General features: G+C 37.0%; 1 protein-coding gene across 5 annotated transcripts in view; it reads right to left on the bottom strand.

The window, feature by feature from the left end:
• The window catches only part of LOC126818823 (protein HGV2), a 136,180-nt gene that overhangs the window by 27,994 nt on the left and 86,961 nt on the right, over positions 1–21,225 (bottom strand). For all 5 annotated transcript variants that reach the window (XR_008787858.1, XM_050546423.2, XM_050546425.2 and 2 more), the window contains 2 exons: positions 1,276–1,323; positions 811–896 (listed from right to left, as the gene is read on the bottom strand). Coding sequence is in view for 4 of the 5 variants with exons in the window: in XM_050546423.2 (XP_050402380.1) it covers positions 811–896; positions 1,276–1,323 (134 nt within the window). In the remaining variant the exon portion in view is untranslated. The remainder of the gene's footprint in view (positions 1–810; positions 897–1,275; positions 1,324–21,225) is intronic.

The following is a 21,225-nucleotide window of genomic DNA, read 5'->3' as shown; positions in this document are numbered from 1 at the left end:
ACGTCCTACTGTTCTGTTCCTATACTGGGCTAATGAAGACAGGCATACGCCATACAGTGTGCTATGAGGGAAATTTTGCCCGGGCAGCGGCACTATCGCCTACTCTTATATCGAATTCCAACTGCCAAGGGATCTTTTACGTGCATTCCAATGTATACACGGGACCTCGGTTTTTCGTCTCATCCGAAAGACTAGACCGCTGTCCTTGTCAGGCCCTCCGTCCTGCATCACTGACAAGGGGAAACCACGCCGGAAAATCGGGATGAACTTTCTCGGCCAATGCAGGGATTGAACACCCGACCTCCAGGCTAGTGAGCCAGCGTCTTACCCACTTAGCCACATGATCCCCCAGTAATTATCAGAAAACCATTAGAATTTGTTTGTTTTTTATAAAGTTCTGCCCCATGCTAACGTTTAGTATACAAAACTTTTAATATCATGGATTTAGCTGTTCAAGTCATAAAAATTCATTGAAAATCAATATACTTGTTCATCTCAAGACTTTAAACTCTGTGTATCAATCTGAAGTCAATCGGATGATAAATTTAGCCTCTAGTGATCAAGGGCCATAACTGTGACAGTAATTATCGAAAATCACTAAAAATGAATAGACTTCTTTGTCTCATGGCCCTAAACACTGTATATAAATTTAAAGTCAATCGGATATTAACTTTAGCCTCTAGAGTGTCCACAAGCAATTGTGGACGCCGGACGGACGGACGGGGGCGTCGACAATATACGACCACATTTCAATGTGGGCGTATAAAAAAGCAAGTTTTAGCGCCCCCTATATTACGTGGAGTTCCTTACTTTGGATCGTATGTCTGGAAGTATTTCTTTCAGATCTTCAATCTCTTTTTTGATTTGTTGAACTGGATCCTCAAAACCACCAGTTTCTATAATAAGATCATAAATTACAACATTAAAATTTTGTTTACCATATATTAACCCAGGTTCACTCTACACCAAGATCTGAATATGACATAAAAAAAAAAGCACAACAAAAATTTCCTAACAATTTGAACTCCTCCAATGAAAAGTGGTATCTGGTGTTCTTATTGCATATGCTGCCTCACATTTTCAATTACTTTATAATCTACTGACAATATTGACTGCTTACCATTGTTAGATTTTCTTGTAATGGTATTGGTTAATACTATACAGGAAATTGAGAAATACGTCCAAACAGTTAAATAGGGGCATTACCTGATGAAAGTTAATGAGAACTTGGCACAAAATGGCTGTAGATCAAATACTGGAGGAAAATAAACTTACCCTTTTCTTGCACTATTGATTCATCTTCTACAGACTGTTCCAGTTTACCTAAAATATAATCACAGCAAATATTAAACTTTGTACAGCACATCCTGATAATGTAGCAATACCTAGAAAGTTATCAAATAAGTTTACAAACTTTACCCTAATCTGACAACAATTGGGAGGTTGGATGGTCAAATGGTTAGCGCGTGCGCTTTGTATCATAAGGTCTGTCATTAAGTCAACTGGCATGGTTTTGATTTCCCAGTTGTACGTGACGAGCAGTAGGGTAGCTTGTCCAATCTCTGGTTTCCTTCCGCTGATAAAGACCCCTACATTACACACAAGTGAATTATGAAATAAAATTGAACCATGTTAGTTCCGAAATGACCTAGTTTGTCCCTATCTCAACAATTTCATAAAGGACAATGTTGATGTCAGCCATTATTACATATGATAGAACTGGTTAAACCAATCTGATTAAAATACAGATCTATATTTCGTGTCGGTTTTTTTATTCTTTCGATGGGCTACACTACATGAAGATCTGACAAGTTGTACTCGAAGGTCATGTCAGGTGTCGTACAAGCGGCCATTGACCCTATGACATCAGACATTGTTTAATCAATCAGCGTTGGCATTTCTAATAGTTTATCAACAGTTCTGTGCATGGCACGCCAAGAAGTCGCTGTAACAGACTGTTTAATTGAAGAAACTGGAAGTGACGCAAAAAATTGAAAACAAGTTATCCTTATATATAACTGACTGAATTAATGAGCAATGAAACCACAGTTGAATTTCAGCTCGTTGATAATTCCTTTGGAGATGAAAAATTGTTATATAAATAAGACTGTTATATTAGAAAAAGAATTGACTGTCACTAGATAAGAGAAAACAAAAAAATACCATTATTTTAATAACCATCCATTATGCAAGAGTTAAATCTGCCTATTGCAGGTCTTTCCTTAGTGGGTTTGAATACATTTCATGATAGATGATTTAACGTAAAGACAGGTTGCCAGGCAACGAAACATATGCCTGCAGCAGCTAAATTGTCCGAAAAATCAACAAGGGTTGTCACATATTTATTCCTTTGTAGGTAATTGGGGGCCTTTACAAGACAGTTCCATACAGATCAGATTATATTTTTTGTCTTTTAAGGGTTCACAAGGTTCTACAAACTTAAACAAGGGCCTAACTCTGGAAATAGTTTACAGAAATTGTTGAAATTTGACAGGCTTTTTCGATTTACTAATTTAAATAATGCATATTAATTTCATACAGATCGGATGATAACATTTGTCTTTCAAACGTTCACAATATAAAACAAGGGCCATAACTCTAGAAATTGATGGAAATTGCTGAAATTCAATAAACCTCTTTTTCACAAATTTAAATGATACATATTAATTTCATATGAATGATAACTTTCATCAATTGAGCATTAACTATTGTGGGCAGGCTCTGAGGTTTATCCGTCTTAACTCAATTTTCACTGCCTGAAACCAAATATCATAGACTGATATAGAGAGAGAGAGAAATGGGGTTTGATGTCCACTCGACACAAACTAGGTCATTTCGGGACTGACATATGGTTTAATTTTATTTCAATAATTCGCTTGCGCGTAGGGTCTTTAGCAGTGGGAGGAAACTGGAGGACCAGGAGAAAACCCACGAGGTTGGACAGGCGACCCTACTCCTTGTCACGTACAACCGGAGATTCGAAGACTGATACAGACTTACTGTGTAGGGGAGTTGTTTATGACAAGCCCCTGAATTTCCAGCACAGACTCAAAATCCAACGAGAAAAGTCTTCCACGATAGTCGCCATTTTGTTTGTTTTGACTACGTAGTGATGTACCGATAGATAGTCCACGACAGCGTAGAATAATTACTGTACATAATGAAGTCACAGAATAGGGAGTAAGTCACTGAAGTGGTCACTGACAAGCCCATTATTTCGTATTACAGACTCAAAAACAGACGAGAACAAATGTCCATGACCGGCGCCATTTTGATTGATTGTTTATACAGATTTATGTAACCATGGTCTACTCACAAGAGCTACAACACAACCCCTTTACACACCTATCCTTGAATCCTTTAAATATCCCCAGTATTTGCCACATTTACAAAACATCACCTGAATAGCTATGTCAAAGTTCATGAAATTTGCAACCACTGACATCAGTGACACAGCATCTGGGTCGACCAGCAGAAAATGCACCGGAAAACAGGGAAGAAAGGGCCTAGACGATGAAGATAGCCCTACTGCAACCAGAATAACATTAAGTAGCAAGACACACCATGATCCTGAGGATCACGTATAATCTACCACATTAACTTGTGGGCCCAATAAATATTAAAACACACGTACACTACCCCATCCAAAATTCCTTGAACTTTTAAGTTCCGTAGGTGTCTTCTACAGTCATTTGGGACAGGTTTAAAAGTTAAAATATGTATTCAATATTGACTGTTCACATTACAATTTTAACTTTTGAAAAGATTTAATGTTTATACTTCCTGTATAGAAAGAAAAAAAATCATTCCTGCCAAGGCTTGATATTTATTTTTTCTGTAATAAATAAATATTCACTTGTAATAATCTTGGTGATTATAAGTAGGTCTACTTTATAGTACTAACAACGTATCTCGAAATTCCATTCACATAGAAATCTGAAGATCAAAATGGCCCTTCACATTCTCCGAAAATTAACAGAATATATTGTGCATATAAATGAAATGAAAATGGCTTTCAACGTCTTACAAAACACAGATTAACATGTCTTACATTTCAATGAACTTATTAAATTTGCTGTCCGATAGCAATAATCATTTGATTTGTTTCCATCATGTGTGAAATGAAAGACCGTGACCTTTCAACATGAAAGTAAACTATCAGTGCTGTTTGGCAGACGACACGTCATTTTTTATCATTATTAAAACTGACCTGATGTCACACATTGGGATAGCCTATATTTATGGAAATCATTAAAGAAAGACTTGATAATCACGTCTATTAAATCACAAGAGTTGGAAATAATGGCTGGAAATGCCACTCGTTTTACCTCGCTGGAATTATATTTTTAACTTTAGTTAGGCTTTCAGTGAATTTTCAGCTCTGGTTTTTCAATTTTATTTTTACAAGACAAAGGTTTTATATCACATGAATATTTATTCTTGGATTCATGGCAGTACAGTAGATGGACTGACCTAGTTTAGTAGCATACCTGTTTGGATCTCTCCATTGAAGGAATATAATATGCCGGATTATGCATGTGTATTCAATATCGGATAAAGACAAATAGGACAGTAAGTAAGGCATACTATCGAAACACACACTCATCCCCATACTTAATCAAAATGGTTAAATAATATCCTCCCGAACTCTGGGAGCGTGCTGATATTTGCAAGCACGACCTCACTCCTACAACGATAATTTCTTTTGGTGGACAATTTTATTTAGATAGAACCATGAACAAAATATCCATGACAAAAACAGTCGGCTCACAGGGCCGACTCGCCATCTTAAAAATAAAAAGATGTCAGCCCGTCCAGTTATTTATCGGCGCCGGACCAAAGTAAATTTTAAACAGTGCAGCAAACAGATAGAAGACAACCACCCACAACTGAAGAAAACTGTAGAACTACTAATGACCAACCATGAGAAACTAGCTCAGAGAAAGCAGGAAGGTATTACTGACAAGGAGCTCAACGACAGAATCTCCAAAATGAATAATGTAATATTTTCCATGGACTGATCGAAAGTGCCGAGACTAACCCCTAGTTAAAACAGGAGGATTATGTCCAGGTAATGAAAGTCTGCACTGAGATTCTTAATTTACCAAGAGTTGGTATCAACGAAGTCATCAGACTTGGCCCACGAAATGATGAAACCACTGATGAAGAATGCAAGCCACGCCCACTTCAAGTTGTTTTTTTCCACTCGTTGCATAAAAACCAAAGTACTGAAATGAAAGCATCTGGTTCACTGACAGACCACAATGGTCAGTTTAAAAATATCAACATTAGAGAAGACGGAACCCCTTTTCAGAGGGACCAAATGAGATACTTAGTGATAGTCTTATGAACAAGAAAACAGAACTTTGTATGTTTGTCGCGCAAAACTCCCGGGGCATTCCATGTCAAGTGTACACACTTTCCGACTAAAAAATGACAAGACATATCAGATTTCGTTCATTTGATGACTGATGGTGAGGTGGGATGAAAAAAGTGTAAAAACCAAATTTCAGGCGAATCGATCCAAAAATGACGTTATTTTGGGCCGACCAAATTTTGGGCCTATCCGGTGGGCCAAACACCTTGCAACAGCTATAATTTTCCTCCTAATAGTTCGATTTTCATAAAGTTAGTACCAAAATGATCAGTAAATCCAGACCTTTCATTTGAAGTATTACACAATGTTATCAGATAATGTTTTCAAATTTTCTTTTTATTTCTTTGAGCTTGATCTTTGACCATGTCCAGGCAGAAAATCCCATGACCCCATTTTTTTTTCTCAAAATCATGTTCTATATATCATCCACCCGTATGCCAAAAATGAAAATGGGATCTCTATGGGATCATGCCCAAAAATGCTTTCGCAAATGCCACCTGGGTTGAGTCTGCATGGTTGAGCCTGGGGTCCAGTGTATGTTTGACTGGTATCCAGCATTTTCTGAGAAACGAAAGTGGATATTTTCTGTTATTTCAAAAAAAGTAAAATTTCGAATGAAATAATAGATTTAACTCGTAAAAAGGGGGAGTTTCGTAAGTTTTGTGCAGATTCTTTCAAATGCCATGACAAACTGAAGTAAAGGACTTGAGGGATGTGTCTTAAGTAATGATTGAGTAATACCCGTCGATGGTAAAAGAAGGTGACAGTGTATGTTCAGCATGTAGGAAAAGTATGTCGCAACTGCCGCCTGAGGCGAGTGCAGTGTCGGCGTCGGTAGACGAACAGGGGAACCGTGAGGATGCTGTGCCGACTGATGGCCCTGAGGACACTAAGTGTGCGTTGAGTGAAGGAGCTGGGGATTTCATTGAATTAGAGACAGAATTAGAAAATCTAAATGAATCGCTGGAAATGATGGGGTGGGAGGCACCATCAAAAAGGGAGGCAAGAAAGTCTACGGCGCCCGTACGATAAACAAATTATCGCACCAAGAGACTAGTTACAGACACGAGAACATCACTTAACAAAGCCACCCTCAATGATTTGTTGATGATACGAATTAATGTTCCCTCCATGGAAACCCTAGATTCCACTTATGAAACAAGACTTATAAACAGCGCAGTTGAAAAGTATATCTCTACTCCAAGAAGAAAAGCAAAGACCAAAGCTCCCAGAAGTAATCCATCAACCACTGATTCTGCAGGATCAATCTACCCTACTCCCTTTCACTGTAACCCTTGTATTGTCTAATATGGGGTTTATAGCGCTAAAAACTATGCATATAGTTTAATCTCAAAACATCGTTTGATATTGATAAAAATCATTTGGAAATTACAAAAATCGTTTAATTAGTACTATGATTTAATTTAATGGTACACCGTTTAATTTCTCAGAGAGGTGTTTAGAAATCAACACCTGCTAATTTATCTACTATGTTTAACTATTAGATGAATCGTTTATTTTCCCTCGCGCCGTTTATCCGATCGGTTCATTTTGATTACGATTATGTGTATATGAAGTGCGAATAAAAATGGTGAATATAAAAAAGCACACCCATAGATGCTCACCTTACCGTGGTCGTAGTATTATTATCCATTCAAAATAGTAATTCCGCCATTGACAAATACATCAAAAATCGGTAAATCACGTCCGAGGTAATTATTCATTTGGAAATCCGTAAATCACATCCCATTCGTTCGTTCGTTCCTGGAGTTTTACGTCCAGTTCCACCCGAGGTGATATTGTAGACAAGTCACACACATCCCAGGTAATGTATCTTCTTTAACTCATTGACCCCTAGACTTAATTCATTATCTACTACTGTCTCTCCCTAAGCCAATTAACTAGACAATAGCTTATCTCCCTGGAGCTAATTAAAGGATTATCCATTAATCCAATATATTGCAAGAACACAAAATAACACACAAACTATTATTCCAGTCAAAAAATGTTCATATATTCAAATGAAGATATATAATTGGGCATCAAAATGGTCCAACTTTTAAGCACTAATACAAAGTAACAACAAAGTTATTCTTTATTTAAATTCAACAATGTTTAGCACACGCACATTGTACAACAGGCCATAGCATGCTTCCTTGTAGGCATTTGTCTAATTGACGATCAAAATGTGCAAGATTTACTACAATGAGCAAATTAAAAAATCTAACTATTTTTATCCTCATTTAAATGTCCTAAAAATGTTGAAAAAATCACTGAATTTAACTTAATTTGCTGAACAAGGTCGGTATTGTATTCGCCGACCATGGGCCGACATTTTGATTTTTTTTCGTAGTCAGTCGTATCTGGGTCATCTTCTCCGTTTATAATCCTGGAAAAAAACAATTTCCCGAACACTATTGAGATTAATATTCATATCTAATATACCCTTTGATAAAAATCCTACAAATTCTGATTCGGAATCACTTTCCATAGCTAAGAAATTATTAAGAGTGAGCGCTGGGATATTACAATTCGACGAAGAGTGGCTGCCATTTTTGGTACGCCGTATATCACGTATATCTTCTTCTCTGCTTCATATCTCGGAAAAATCACTTTGATAAAATTCCTTCAAATTCTGAATCGGGATCACTTTCCATAGCTAAGAAATTATTAGATGAACGAGCGTGAAAATATTAAACTTGCGTACAAAATGGCGCCCTATGACACAAATTTTCTCAAGAGTTCACGACCTTATAACCCCGAAACCATTGATGTGACGTATATGTTTTATGATTTCAATCATTAGTTCAAACTATACTCAGCAGCCGTTGATGGGCAAATTGTCTCGCGAGTTTACGACATTTACAACCCCTAAACCTTTGATGTGACCTACAAATTTTATGATTCCAGTAATTAGTTCAAACTATATATTTATTGGATAACTACTTTTTGGAAGACAATTGGCCTTTTTTGATAACTTTCTTGATCAATAAAACTTTACATCAAAGAGGCCGACAACAGTCGTCGTTAGGAAAAGTCACTAGACATTAGGTAGTCGACAGGTGGCATAAGTCGGTGAAATTCAGTAGCTAATTAGGTCGACGCCCATGGTAAGTTGGATCGAATGAGTTAAATCACAGTCAATGCTTTTCCATTTCTAAACGCCTCTCGGAGAAATTAAACAGTGTACCATTAAATTAAACTATAGCACTAATTAAACGATTTTTTTAATTTCCAAACGATTTTTATCAATATCAAACGATGTTTTGAAATTAAACTATATGCATAGTTTTTAGCGCTATAAACCCCTTATGAGATGATACAGAGGTTACAGTGTTTGTGGCTGTCCAAAATCCATTGTTGAATGATGACAGTTACCTTAACATATCGGACACAGACAATGAATACAGTGACATCAGTGAGACCGATACAGATAGCTTGTTGTCAGGATCAGAAGCAGACATGATGGACACTGTTAGTGCTATTGAGAGTGATTGACTTTAGCAAGGCACATTTTCTTACTTTCATAAAACTGATCACCTCATTGAAAAACCAGGAGAATGATTCGTTGATCCCCTTATTTAACCTTATATTATGTAAAGGCCTGATATATAGAACATGATTTTGAGAAAAAATTGGGGTCATCGGATTTTCTGCCCGGACAGGGTCAAAGGTCAAGGTCAAAGAAATAAAAAGAAAAGAGAGAGAGAGAAATGGGGTTTAACGTCCACTCGACACAACCTAGGTCATTTCGGGACTAACATACGGTATATTTTTTTTATTTCAATAATTCGCTTGCGCGTAGGGTTCTTTAGCAGTGGGAGGAAACCGGAGGAAACTCTACTCCTCGTCACGTACAACCGGGGATTCGAAACCACGCCAGTTGACTCAATGACAGGCTTTATGATAAAAAATAAAAAGAAAATTTGAAAACATTATCTGATAACATCGTGTAATACGTCAAATGAAAGGTCTGGATTTCCTGATCATTTTGGTACCAACTTTATGAAAATCGGACGGTTAGGGGGGCTAACTTTTGGAGAAAAATTGAAGAGAATCTGTTATCAATCATGGTGTCAATGAGGTGTGTACACTTGACATGGAATGCCCCTCCTCTGATGTCATATGCATAACAGAGTTTTCACCTAAGAATGCTCTAATGCCAACACAAACTGCCAAGCTGTCCCTGAGGGGTTATGAGATTATGAGATTATGAAATGAAATGGGGTTTAACGTCCTACTGTTTTGCTCCTAAACTGGGCTAATCAAGACGGGCATACGCCATACAGTGTGCTAATGAGGGAAATTTTGCCTGGGCAACGGCGCTACGGCCTACTCTTACATCAAATTCGAACTGCCAAAGGATCTTTTACGTGCACGCCAATTTGTACACAGGACCACGGTTTTCTGTCCCATCCAAACGACTAGACAGCTGTCCTTGTCAGGCCCTCCGTCCTGCATCACTGACAAGGGGAAATCACACTGGAAAATCTGGATGAACTTTCTTGGCCAATGCAGGGATCGAACACCCGACCTCCAGGCTAGTGAGCCAGCGTCTTACCCACTTAGCCAAGGTGAGAGAATCTATAGGTGACCTTATGGCCCATCCGGTGTCATAGCAAGTTCAGATGCTGACAAAGCTGATGTATTATACCAGTTTTTTTGTAATGTATTTACTTAGGAGGATACATCTGATGTCCCCCAAACAACTCTGACTCCAGTGCCAAAAGAGCTACTATCATTCAACATAACGCATGAAGATGTCATGATAAGAACTCTGCGCTCTTAAAACTAACAAATCTCCAGGCCCGGATAACATCCACCCGAGAACACAATGTGAAGCTGCAGACGAGACCAGCAACCCCCTCGTATTTATCTATAACATTTCTATTAGATCGGGTCAAGTAACAAGACGGTGGAAATTGGCCGTAGTTACCCCTATCTTCAAAGATAGGTTGCCAGGCAACGAAACCTACGCCCAGTGCAGCTAAATCGTCTGGGGAGTCAACAAGAGTTGTCGCATATTTTTACTTTTTTCTGTAATGAAACATTTATAATACACTAAAATCTGATTAAGAGTAACAACTCGTGAAGTAATTATCAGAAAACCATTAGAATTTTTTTGGTTATTATAAAGTTCTGCCCCATGCTAACATTTAGTATACAAAACTTTTAATATCATGGATTTAGCTGTTCAAGTCACAAAAATTCATTGAAAATCAATATACTTGTTCGTCTCAAGATCTTAAACTCTGTATCAATCTGAAGTCAATCGGATGATAACTTTAGCCTCTAGTTTAGAGCTAGTGACATCCTACAAGGAAGTGTGCTGGGTCCGATCCTTTTTGTCTGCTACATAATGACTTACCAGAAATGATCAATAATAACTGCCTGATGTTTGTAGACGACACAAAAGTGTTCACAGAGATCCATGATAAATCAGATACAACAAAGTTGCAGAACGACATGAACAACTTAAGTGAATTGTCCAACAAATGGCTACTACTTTTCAATGCCAGTAAATGCAAGGTACTCCACATCAGCAAGAAAAACCCAGGATACACCTATAACAATTTATGGTATTAGCCTTGGCTCGGTATTGAGTTTGGGTGTTCGGCCCGTATATCTTTATTTTATTACCATCTTTTTACATTCTAGTAAAAAAATCCCTGCAAAGTTTATAGATTTTCTTTTGAAATAATAAAATTTTGTTTTAATTATTTGATTAGTCGAATGGGATAATTTTCTTTTGATCACAAATGCGGCACAAAAACGACATTTGTTTAATGGGCTTTAAATTGTACCCATGACTATCTTTAATATGATATATAAAATGATATATTTGATGTAACATAATGTATAGGGTATTTACAATTATGGGATGATGGTGTGATAAGCATTTACAATAAATTAAAAAGATAGTCAATGATAGAGAATATATTTACAGTATGAACAATGAAATATTGCACCTTCTTCCAACCCCTCACCAATACACATGACATGCAACCACTCATCACAACACACCCATTCCACATCCATAACAGAATCACCCAGCGGTGGTTCCGCAGCGCCGCATACCTTTCACACACTGTCATCAACACATTCAGCAACGTTTTCCCTTGCATCCCCAACCACATCAAGCACTCTACTCTCATCCATCTTTGTCACACTGTCATTCTTATCTGCAGTCAACACACTCACCCGTACCAACATTCTCCGCACTGACATCCATATCACTTTCACTCTCATTCTCACTTTCTGATTCACCAATGCAAATTATTATTGGTGAAAGTTCCTGTTGCATGCCATCAATCTCTCTAAATTTGTTTTCCACTTCATTGATGACGTGCAAACAGGCCCTTTGCCAATCCCTCTGGGTAACCCTTTTTTTTTGGCCTTTTTGTAGAGAGTTTCCACATCTGTAATTTTAAAAGTGGAGTGTGTCTGGTGACAGTCTTTTTCTTGGGCTAAAGAAAAAAATACAAAAGAAATATATAGAAAACGAAATTACGTTCGATAACCTCTTAAATCGAACATATTTATATTGATAAATCTGACACAAAATGTGCACATCATTTGTCGAGATATATTAACCTATAGATTATTTTATATTAACGATGCGTCGTTTACAAATATCAAATTTTTCACTCCCCATTTCTGTTCACCGGTCTTATTACGTAGCTAATTCAACAAAGTTCAATACCACATAACTTTGTAAATACTGAACTAAACAGAAATAATTTTTGAACCGGCATTCCTATCAGAGAAATATCTTCACAATATGTTTATCTGCAAGGGATTCATATTGCTTAAAAGGAAGCACCAAGACCTAAATTGCAAAATTAAGGATGCACTCGGAAACTTCGGTCGTGAGCTTCATGTTTGTTAAATTATTTATAATATAAAACAGATAAGAAAGGTTTAGTTTAAATATGACTTAATTTTTACGAGTAACCGTGCAATCATTGATATTTTTGTTGTGAATAAAATTTGGTAGACTGACCATCAATGGTTTCAATATAAATCTTCTATGTAATTGATCGAGGTTTGCTTTCAATGCAACACATGGTTGTCCAACTGTTAAAATTAAACACCCCCGCAACAGCTTGATTGGTTTCGTCCAACAAGTGACGAAAGCCATGCTGTCTTCCACTTTGTAGAAAATATAAGTTGATTTCAAACATACGGGTAAGTTTATAATAACCAAAGTTAAATTGTTTGTTCATAATCGAAGATATCCGTTTATAAAATAGGAAATGAAATGAAATGAAATGAGTTTAACTTCCTACTATTCTGCTCCTAACCTGGGCTAATGAAGACAGGCATACGCCATACAGTGTGCTATGAGGGAAATTTTGCCCGGACAGCGGCACTACGGCCTACTCTTATATCGAATTCCAACTGCCAAGGGATCTTTTACGTGCACGCCAATGTGTACACGGGACCTCGGTTTTTCGTCCCATCCGAACGACTAGACAGCTTTCCTTGTCAGCCCCTCCGTCCTGCATCACTGACAAGGGAGAACCACGCCGGAAAATCTGGGTGAACTTGCTCGGCCAATGCAGGGATCGAACACCCGACCTCCAGGCTAGCGAGCTAGCGTCTTACCCACTTAGCCACGTGATCCCCTATAAAATAGGAAGGTTCAGACAGTAGGCTGGCAACGTCAGAGCTAGAGAAAGATCTGGGCGTCTATATAGATCCTAACCTGACCTTCAGTGGACATAAAAAACAGAAGGTATAAACACAGACGTGGAATCTAGTGCTCATATGACAAGTCGGATAGCCGTAAACGGTTAGAACTGGACGGTTAAACGGTTCGAATTCAACGGTACAGTTATTCGGAAATGTCCCCCATTACATAGAGTTGTGTCTGATTATATTTCTATTTATAACTTAACTTGCCCGTAGTCATTTTGTATTTGATGTTTGAAAATCTTAGAATGTAACAGTCGTCCTACGATGTCCACTGCTAAAAAATAATACTTTTAATAGCACTCGTCGTAGTCATATGGCAAAGTCAACGGACCTGGTTCTGACTTTAGCTATTATTAAGAGAGAGAGAGAGAAATGGGGTTTAACGTCCGCTCGACACAAACTAGGTCATTTCGGGACTAACATATGGTTTAATTTTATTTCAATAATTTGCTTGCGCGTAGGGGTCTTTAGCAGTGGGAGGAAACCGGAGGACCCAGAGAAAACCCACGAGGTTGAACAGGCGACCCTACTCCTTGTCACGTACAACCGGGGATTCGAAAAAACGCCAGTCGACTCAATGACAGACTTAATAAACAACGTGCACACGCTAACCATCCAACCCCCCACTTAAAAACGTAACCACCATTCAAAATATACTGAGCGCCATGGAAAACGCATCGCTTAGTTTTTCGTATAACAAAATGATACTGTAAACATATTTATTTAGCTTCTTATTGTGAACAATATTCAAATGGGAACACATCAATAACAACACATTTGTACACTTATGGATGTTTAATCTGTAATCAACGGTACAAAGTCAGAGGGGTCAAAACCAAAAGTACGACACAGATGTCAGTAGCGCGTGTGTCCTCCACGGGCTCTTACGCACGCTGTGCAGCGACGTCACATGGAATTAACCAATTAACCTTCATATACCTTATTTTTACGCTATTGGAGAACGAACGGCGGCCATTTTGTCTGTCAATTTTGGGCCGATTTTCACGAAATTCGAATTCAGTCGTCCTTAGGGTGTAACGGTGATATAATAAAACGGTTTTTTAAATCGGATAAAAATTATGACCTCTATAGGGTCCACAAGCTAAAAACGCGATTTTCCGTACAATCAGGGGGCATAATTCAGGAAGTTACGTTCCGATATGCACGAATATCAAAAGGAACTGAGATCTTTGGGTTATAAACTTACATTTCAAGTTTCAACCAAATCGGATAAAAATTGTGACCTCTATAGGGTCCACAACCTTGATATACCATATTTTTACGCTATTGGAGAACGAATGGCGGCCATTTTGTCTGTCAGTTTTGGGCCGATTTTCACGAAATTTGAACTCAGTCGTCCTTAGGGTGTAACGGTGATATAATAATATGGTTTTTGAAATCGGATAAAAATTATGACCTCTATAGGGTCCACAAGCTAAAAACACGATTTTTTGTATAATCAGGGGGCATAATTCAGGAAGTTACGTTCCGATATGCACGAATATCGAAAGGAACCGAGATCTTTGGGTTATAAGCATACATTTCAAGTTTAAACCAAATCGGATAAAAATTGTGACCTCTACAGTGTTCACAAGCTAAAAACGTGATTTTTCGTGCAATCAGGGGCCATAATCCATGAAGTTACGGTCCGATACATGCCAATATCGAAAGGAACCGAGATAAAAATTGTGACCTATAGACTGTTCACAAACAATTGTGGACGGACGGATGGACAGTCGGACAGGGGCGACGACAATATACGTCCACATGAAAATGTGGGCGCATAAAAAGTCCTAAGCGTAGGAGCAGTAGTGGAATCAATGAAGCAACTATTCACCGCCCTTATCCGCCCCCCCCCCACCTTTCCAGGTGTGAGCTATCCAATATTACTACAAGACAGGCGACAGATAGAACAAGTACTTCGCAGAGCAACAAGACTTTCCCAAGCATCAATATACTTGAATATGAAGATCGTCTTAATAAAATGCTAGGTATCCCATGCATATAAATTTCGGATAACCTTTGGTGTAATAGCGTTCACAAGGTGCAACAAAGTGAAACAAGGGCAATAACTCTCAACGTAATCAACAGAAATTATTGAAATTAAATAGGCTTCTTCATCTCACTAATGTAAACCACATATATCAATTTTAAAACCCACATATATCAATTTTAAAACAATTGGATAATAACTTTTGTGGATGACTGACGGATGGACAGGGGCGATGCCAATATACGTCCACATTTCCATGTGGCGTATAAAAATAGATAATCAAGACTAATCCAGGAAGTTATAATCTGATATGCACGAATATCAAAATGAAACGAGGTCTTCGGGACATATATTTTAAGTTTCATCAACTTCAGACTCAACCGTCATTAGGCTGTAACGGCGATACATTTAAACACTTTTTAAAATCAGATAAAAATTGTTACCTCTAGAGGGTACACAAGCCAAAAACATGAATTTTCGTACAATCAGGGGTCATAATCCAGGAAGTTACGGTCTGATATTCACAAATATATTTGAAGTTACATCAAAATCAGATAAAAATTGCGACTTCTAGAGTGTCCACAACCTTGGTATTACATACTTTTACTAGGTGGAAAAGGTGATTTTGAGATTATGATTATACATTTGATTTTATTAGCTTTTCAAGTAGATCTCATCATTCTTCTCACAAAACTTTTTACAGATTCAAAATCGGATAAAAACTTTTTTTTTTATTGAGGTTCAAAGTTGCGATTTTTGACTTTTCGCGGAAGCAAGGTTTTTCAACACTTTGAAAAAGCCATTTTTGGTGTTTTTTGTGATGCCATATTTCTTTTCATATCAAACCTATTAAAAATAAAGATGTAAATTCATGAAATACAACTTTAAGCCTAATTATGTTTCAATTTTCACATTTTTGTAATAATTACACTGATTTCCACAGCAACTGCAAAATACATAGGTTTTCTCAAAAATTCCATTTTGTCAATTTTTTCATCAAAAATGGTCTTGTGCATGTTATATCTGAAATATTGAACCTGGTTGTTATGTAATTTATAATGAGTAGCTATCAAGTATGATTAACAAAAAAAAAAAAGAGTAAAAATATATATATGCCTTCTCTCAAGAGCTGGATATATGTTCATTTTCGAAAAATTTTCCACAGCACACAATTGCCTATTTTTGGGGCATTTTTGGGAGATTAATAAAATAAGAAGGAATGGAGATACACAAGTGAAATTATGGGAATATGTCAAAAAGTTTGTGAATTTTTAAAATTACTTATTTCCAATCTGCCATATATTATCAATTTTGGTTGTCATATCAACCAAAACGGGAAAAAAAGCAATTTTTGACCATTTTCAACGCTATTTACCATAACCCAAAAGATCATCACCACATTTTAAATTAAGCAGTTTAAAATATTTGAAACCCATGTAATATCAAATGATATGGATTGTGTAAGTTTGAGAAAAATATGAAGGAGTTTGGGCTGTTACCATAGCAACCACATTTATTTTTTTCCCAAAAACCATTATTTTCCAATAATCATGACATCAATATTGATAACTGTATTATTTTAAAAACAGAAGCTATTGGATAAGATTTTAAAAAATAAATAAAATCAGAATATTTATATTTTCTCCCAAGAGCTGGAAAGGAGTTCCCTTTGAAGAACATTCTGCAGCCGCTAATTGTCTATTTTGGACATTATTAAGACATTAATAAAATATGAAGGAATTAAGATCTTGAAGAGAAATTTTGTTTACATGTATTTATGTTTGTGAATTTTTAAAATTACTTATCTTTACTCTTGTATATTACTTAATATTTGGTTGTTATAGCAATCAAAACGAAAACAAACACCCCAAAAAAGGCAATGTTATTCCATTTTCAATGGTGTTTACCCTGACAAACCAATTGATCACCACATTTTAAGTATAGTAGCAGAAAGCATTTTAGCATATATTTATAGCCCATGGCATGTAATATAAAATATTAAGAATTGTATAATTCGTCGCTTTTTCGGCAAACTGCCGAATTTGTGTTTGACATTGAACTGAGAAAAACGCATTTAACGTGTTTAGCAATTTTCTATCGATTAAACCGTTTCCAATATCCTTCAAAATCATTCTATGATATATCCTAGACAGATAATATTATATCTTGTTTTTACATTGTCAAATACAAGGACATTGGATTTTTCCACATTTACAAAAAAAACCAGCCAAACAGAATGACTGACTTATTTGTCGTTCTGGTGCACAGTTTCGTAAATAAGTTATTTTGGCTAACTGCCAAATATGCCTATTCGTCACTTCGTCGAAAATTTTACTGAATACAATTCTTCAAAATTCTTTGGTGAACTACTGAATAACATAATTTTTAACACGGTTTGGCACCTTTACTGAGTGTAACATTATAATTTTCTATGTCTGCTAAGCTTATAGACGAATGGAAGGTAACATTCTATTGTTCTGTGTCTGCTAGGCTTATAGACGAATGGGGTGTAACATTCTATTCGTCTGTGTCTACTAGGCTTATAGACGAATGGGGTGTAATATTCTATTCGTCTGTGTCTATTGGGCTTATACATGAATCAGGTGTAACATTCTATTCGTCTGTGTCTACTAGGCTTATAGACGAATGGGGTGTAACATTTTATTTGTCTGTGTCTACTAGGCTTATAGACGAATGGGGTGTAACATTTTATTGTCCTGTGTCTACTAAACTTACGGGCAAATGGGGTCTAACACTCTATTGTTCTGGGTCTACCAGGTTTATAGACGAATGGGGTGTAACATTCTATTTTCCTGTGTCTACTAGGCTTATGGACGAATTGGGTCTAACATTCTATTGGTCTGTGTCTACTAGACTTGTGGACGAATGGGGTGTAACATTCTATTGTTCTGTGTCTGACAGGCTTATAGACGAATGGGGTGTAACATTCTTTTCGTCTGTGTCTACTAGGCTTATAGACGAATGGGGTGTAACATTCTATTCGTCTGTGTCTACTAGGCGTATAGACGAACGGGGTGTAACATTCTTTTCGTCTGTGTCTACTAGGCTTATAGACGAATGGGGTGTAACATTCTATTCGTCTGTGTCTACTAGGCGTATAGACGAACGGGGTGTAACATTCTATTGGTCTGCGTCTATTAGGCTTACGGACGAATTGCCGAAATGGAAGGTAACATTCTATTGTTCTGTGTCTATTAGGCTTATAGACGAATGGGGTCTAACATTCTAGCGTTCTGTGTCTGCTAGGCTTATGGACGAATGGGGTCTGAAGTGTAAAACGCTATCATTGTGTGTCCACTAACCAGATAGACAAATAAAAGAGAGGAGTGTAACACTGTATCGTAGAAAGCAACAGTTTAAAATTTAAGGAAACATTTATTAATCTTCAACCATCAAATTATTATTCATTCAGTGATGAAGGGAAGAATAAAATCTTACATCCTCTTGAGACTTGATTACTGGATACGTTCCGGAGCATAAACTCATGAGATCAGTATATTTGGCTTCTGCTATTGAAGGAGGGTTTGCATAGGCTTGATGGACAGATAAAGAAACGTTTCTTCTAGATGGCAAACTGATGACATGAAAGTCCTCTTCTGTGTGAGAATATTTAAAATAGATAACTTTGGTATTTTGTTTATTTTCAATTGTTTGAAATCCGGCCAACGGATTTCGACACCAGCATCAGTCAGACGTACCCTCAAAATTGCTAATGTTTGGCTCAACTCCTTGAAGTCTTGGATTGAAGTGGTATCAATATCTACAACAGGGTAAGGCTTTTTTGATGCCATTCTTATCACGCCAGATAGTTGTGACGGAGTAACTATCTCTCTCACTCTTTTCAGGGCTCTTTCTACCACACTGTGTATTGAGTCTCCCTCAGACTGGCCATGATTTGTTTCAAAATAAAATATCACAACCTCTTCTATATATTTAGCTTTGTTGATACAATCCATTAGCATTGCACAAACAATCGAATTTTTATTTTGGGCCCCACAGCCGTCACAAAATAAAAATACTTGTTTGTATTTCTTAGCATTATACTCTCGAAGAAAGTGAGCCAAATTAGAACTGATTTTGTTGGCCCCTCTTTTGGCCAGGCCTTCTTGCCATCAATAACAATAGCCTTGGTTGGTTTTAACATCATATATTGTAAAGTTGTAATTTGATAAGCGTCTCTTGTAAAACAGCTCTCCTCGATCACTCTTTGGTAAAAAGATAACTTGTTGTAAATCAAAACAACCAACGAAAGCATCATCATCGGTATCTTCCTTTAAATCACGTTTAATGGATCTGATCTTCTGTTTCTCTCGTGTACGACGATTAAATTCAGCCACAAGCCTCGTTTTTTCTTCTTCCGATGCTTTATAAAACATTTCACACAGACCACACAGATCTTTTTTTTGGTCTTGTAAATTTCAAATTCAAACTCTTGAAAACCTTATAGTAAAATGAAAGGTTAACTTTGTCATCAGTAGTGTGTTCAGCCGTGTACATTTCAAACATTTTGGAGACAGTCAATTCGTCCGAAAGATATTCACATGAACTATTGGCTCGGACATAATGCGACTCCATGCGTGGAAAGCGATTGATATGGTTTTTCACAAGGTTCCTAATTCGCGTGTCTCTTGTTGATTGATTTGCTGACCGACCACCTCTATTTTCTCCTTCAACTGTTCCCTCAGCGTTCGTCTTAATAACGGTATTGAACATGCGATCAGAAACATTAACTGTATTTACAAACATGACATGACAGACACGTGCAGTATCTCCACTTTCATCAATTGGTAGGTAATAAGACAAGGTGCGTGTTTTTCTGCTGTTTTCTTTGGCTGTGGATGGTTTGGAAGACTTTATATGTCTTGACAACTAGTTTCGTTGTTCTGTTAAAGAGACCTGATCATAAAAGCTGGACAAAATAACGTTTCTTCTGTCTTCAGTAATTAGTTCGCACCCAAGACCCTTTTTAGAGCATTTATTACTGTTGCATCCCTGTTTTAAAATCTTTTTGGCTGGTTTTTCTACACCAGACACTGTTGTATATTCAGATCCTGTTAATTTTACTTGTAACTTCCTGCTGTTTGCGGGAGGTTCTTGTAAATGACCTTAAAGTATGCTGCTTTAAACATGAATGCAATATATGCAATAAATCTGGCCAATTCTACTTAGGAACATTAGGCTATTACAAATACTTCTTTGTGTGAATTTGTACGAATTTACTCAGTTTTTGGACGAAATTACTCAGTTTTTGGACGAAATTGTAAAGCGTGACGATAGGGTAACAGCCTCTAAATATAGGCCTCACGTGACCTAGTGACCAAGGGGCTTAACTCTGCTCTAACGTAGGTTGCTGTCTATGCCTGTGGGAATATAATACAACAAACATGATCATAATATGCTATGATAAACTTAGATCTACTACTAATGGTAAAAGTGGACCTTCGTCAAGACATGGAACAGGAATAATCTGCGAGGGAAATCAAATAGTGCTTGAGTGATTATTTCTTTTGCTACGTTAAGGCATTCAGGCCTAATAAAATTATTAGAAAACAGGTAGGCCTAATATAATATGGCTATAAATGTGGGGGTTTAAAATGAAAAGGTATTCTTACTGATTCTTACCTTGCTGGTCGAATAAGGCTCTACGGCGAAAACAAACGTGACTCTAGGCTTCAATGTATCTAAATGGCGATTAGGCCAAATCAGGAGATTATAAGTAATATAACGGGATATTTGATTGGTCTGGAAGACGCCAGATTAAACAAAGTTGGTTATTCGGCAGTTAGCAGAAAAGTTCTCATAAAGTAAGGCGAGAAATTTCTTTCCGCGAACTCACGAATAACATTATTCGTCACTTTGCCAAAGTATAAACTTAACTTTTACATATTCGTCAAATTTTGTTTTCCAATTATGTTTTATATTTATTGGTTTGTAATAATTATCTTGGCATTGTCTTAAATGGCATTGAAAGAGCTTCCATTTGATATAAAAAAGTATATTTCAACAATATACTCTTATTCGCCGGAACAGCGACGAATTTTAGTGAATTATTAAGGATTTTGGATGGTTGTCATAGCAACCACATAATTTTAAAAAACGGACAACTGTTGTTTCATTATCATTGTTCTCAGCATTC

Source organism: Patella vulgata, chromosome 4, assembly GCF_932274485.2.
Source record: "Patella vulgata chromosome 4, xgPatVulg1.2, whole genome shotgun sequence".
Taxonomy (NCBI): domain Eukaryota; kingdom Metazoa; phylum Mollusca; class Gastropoda; family Patellidae; genus Patella; species Patella vulgata.
Note: the sequence above shows the minus strand (reverse complement) of the source record. Positions and strands in the feature narration are given on the sequence as shown.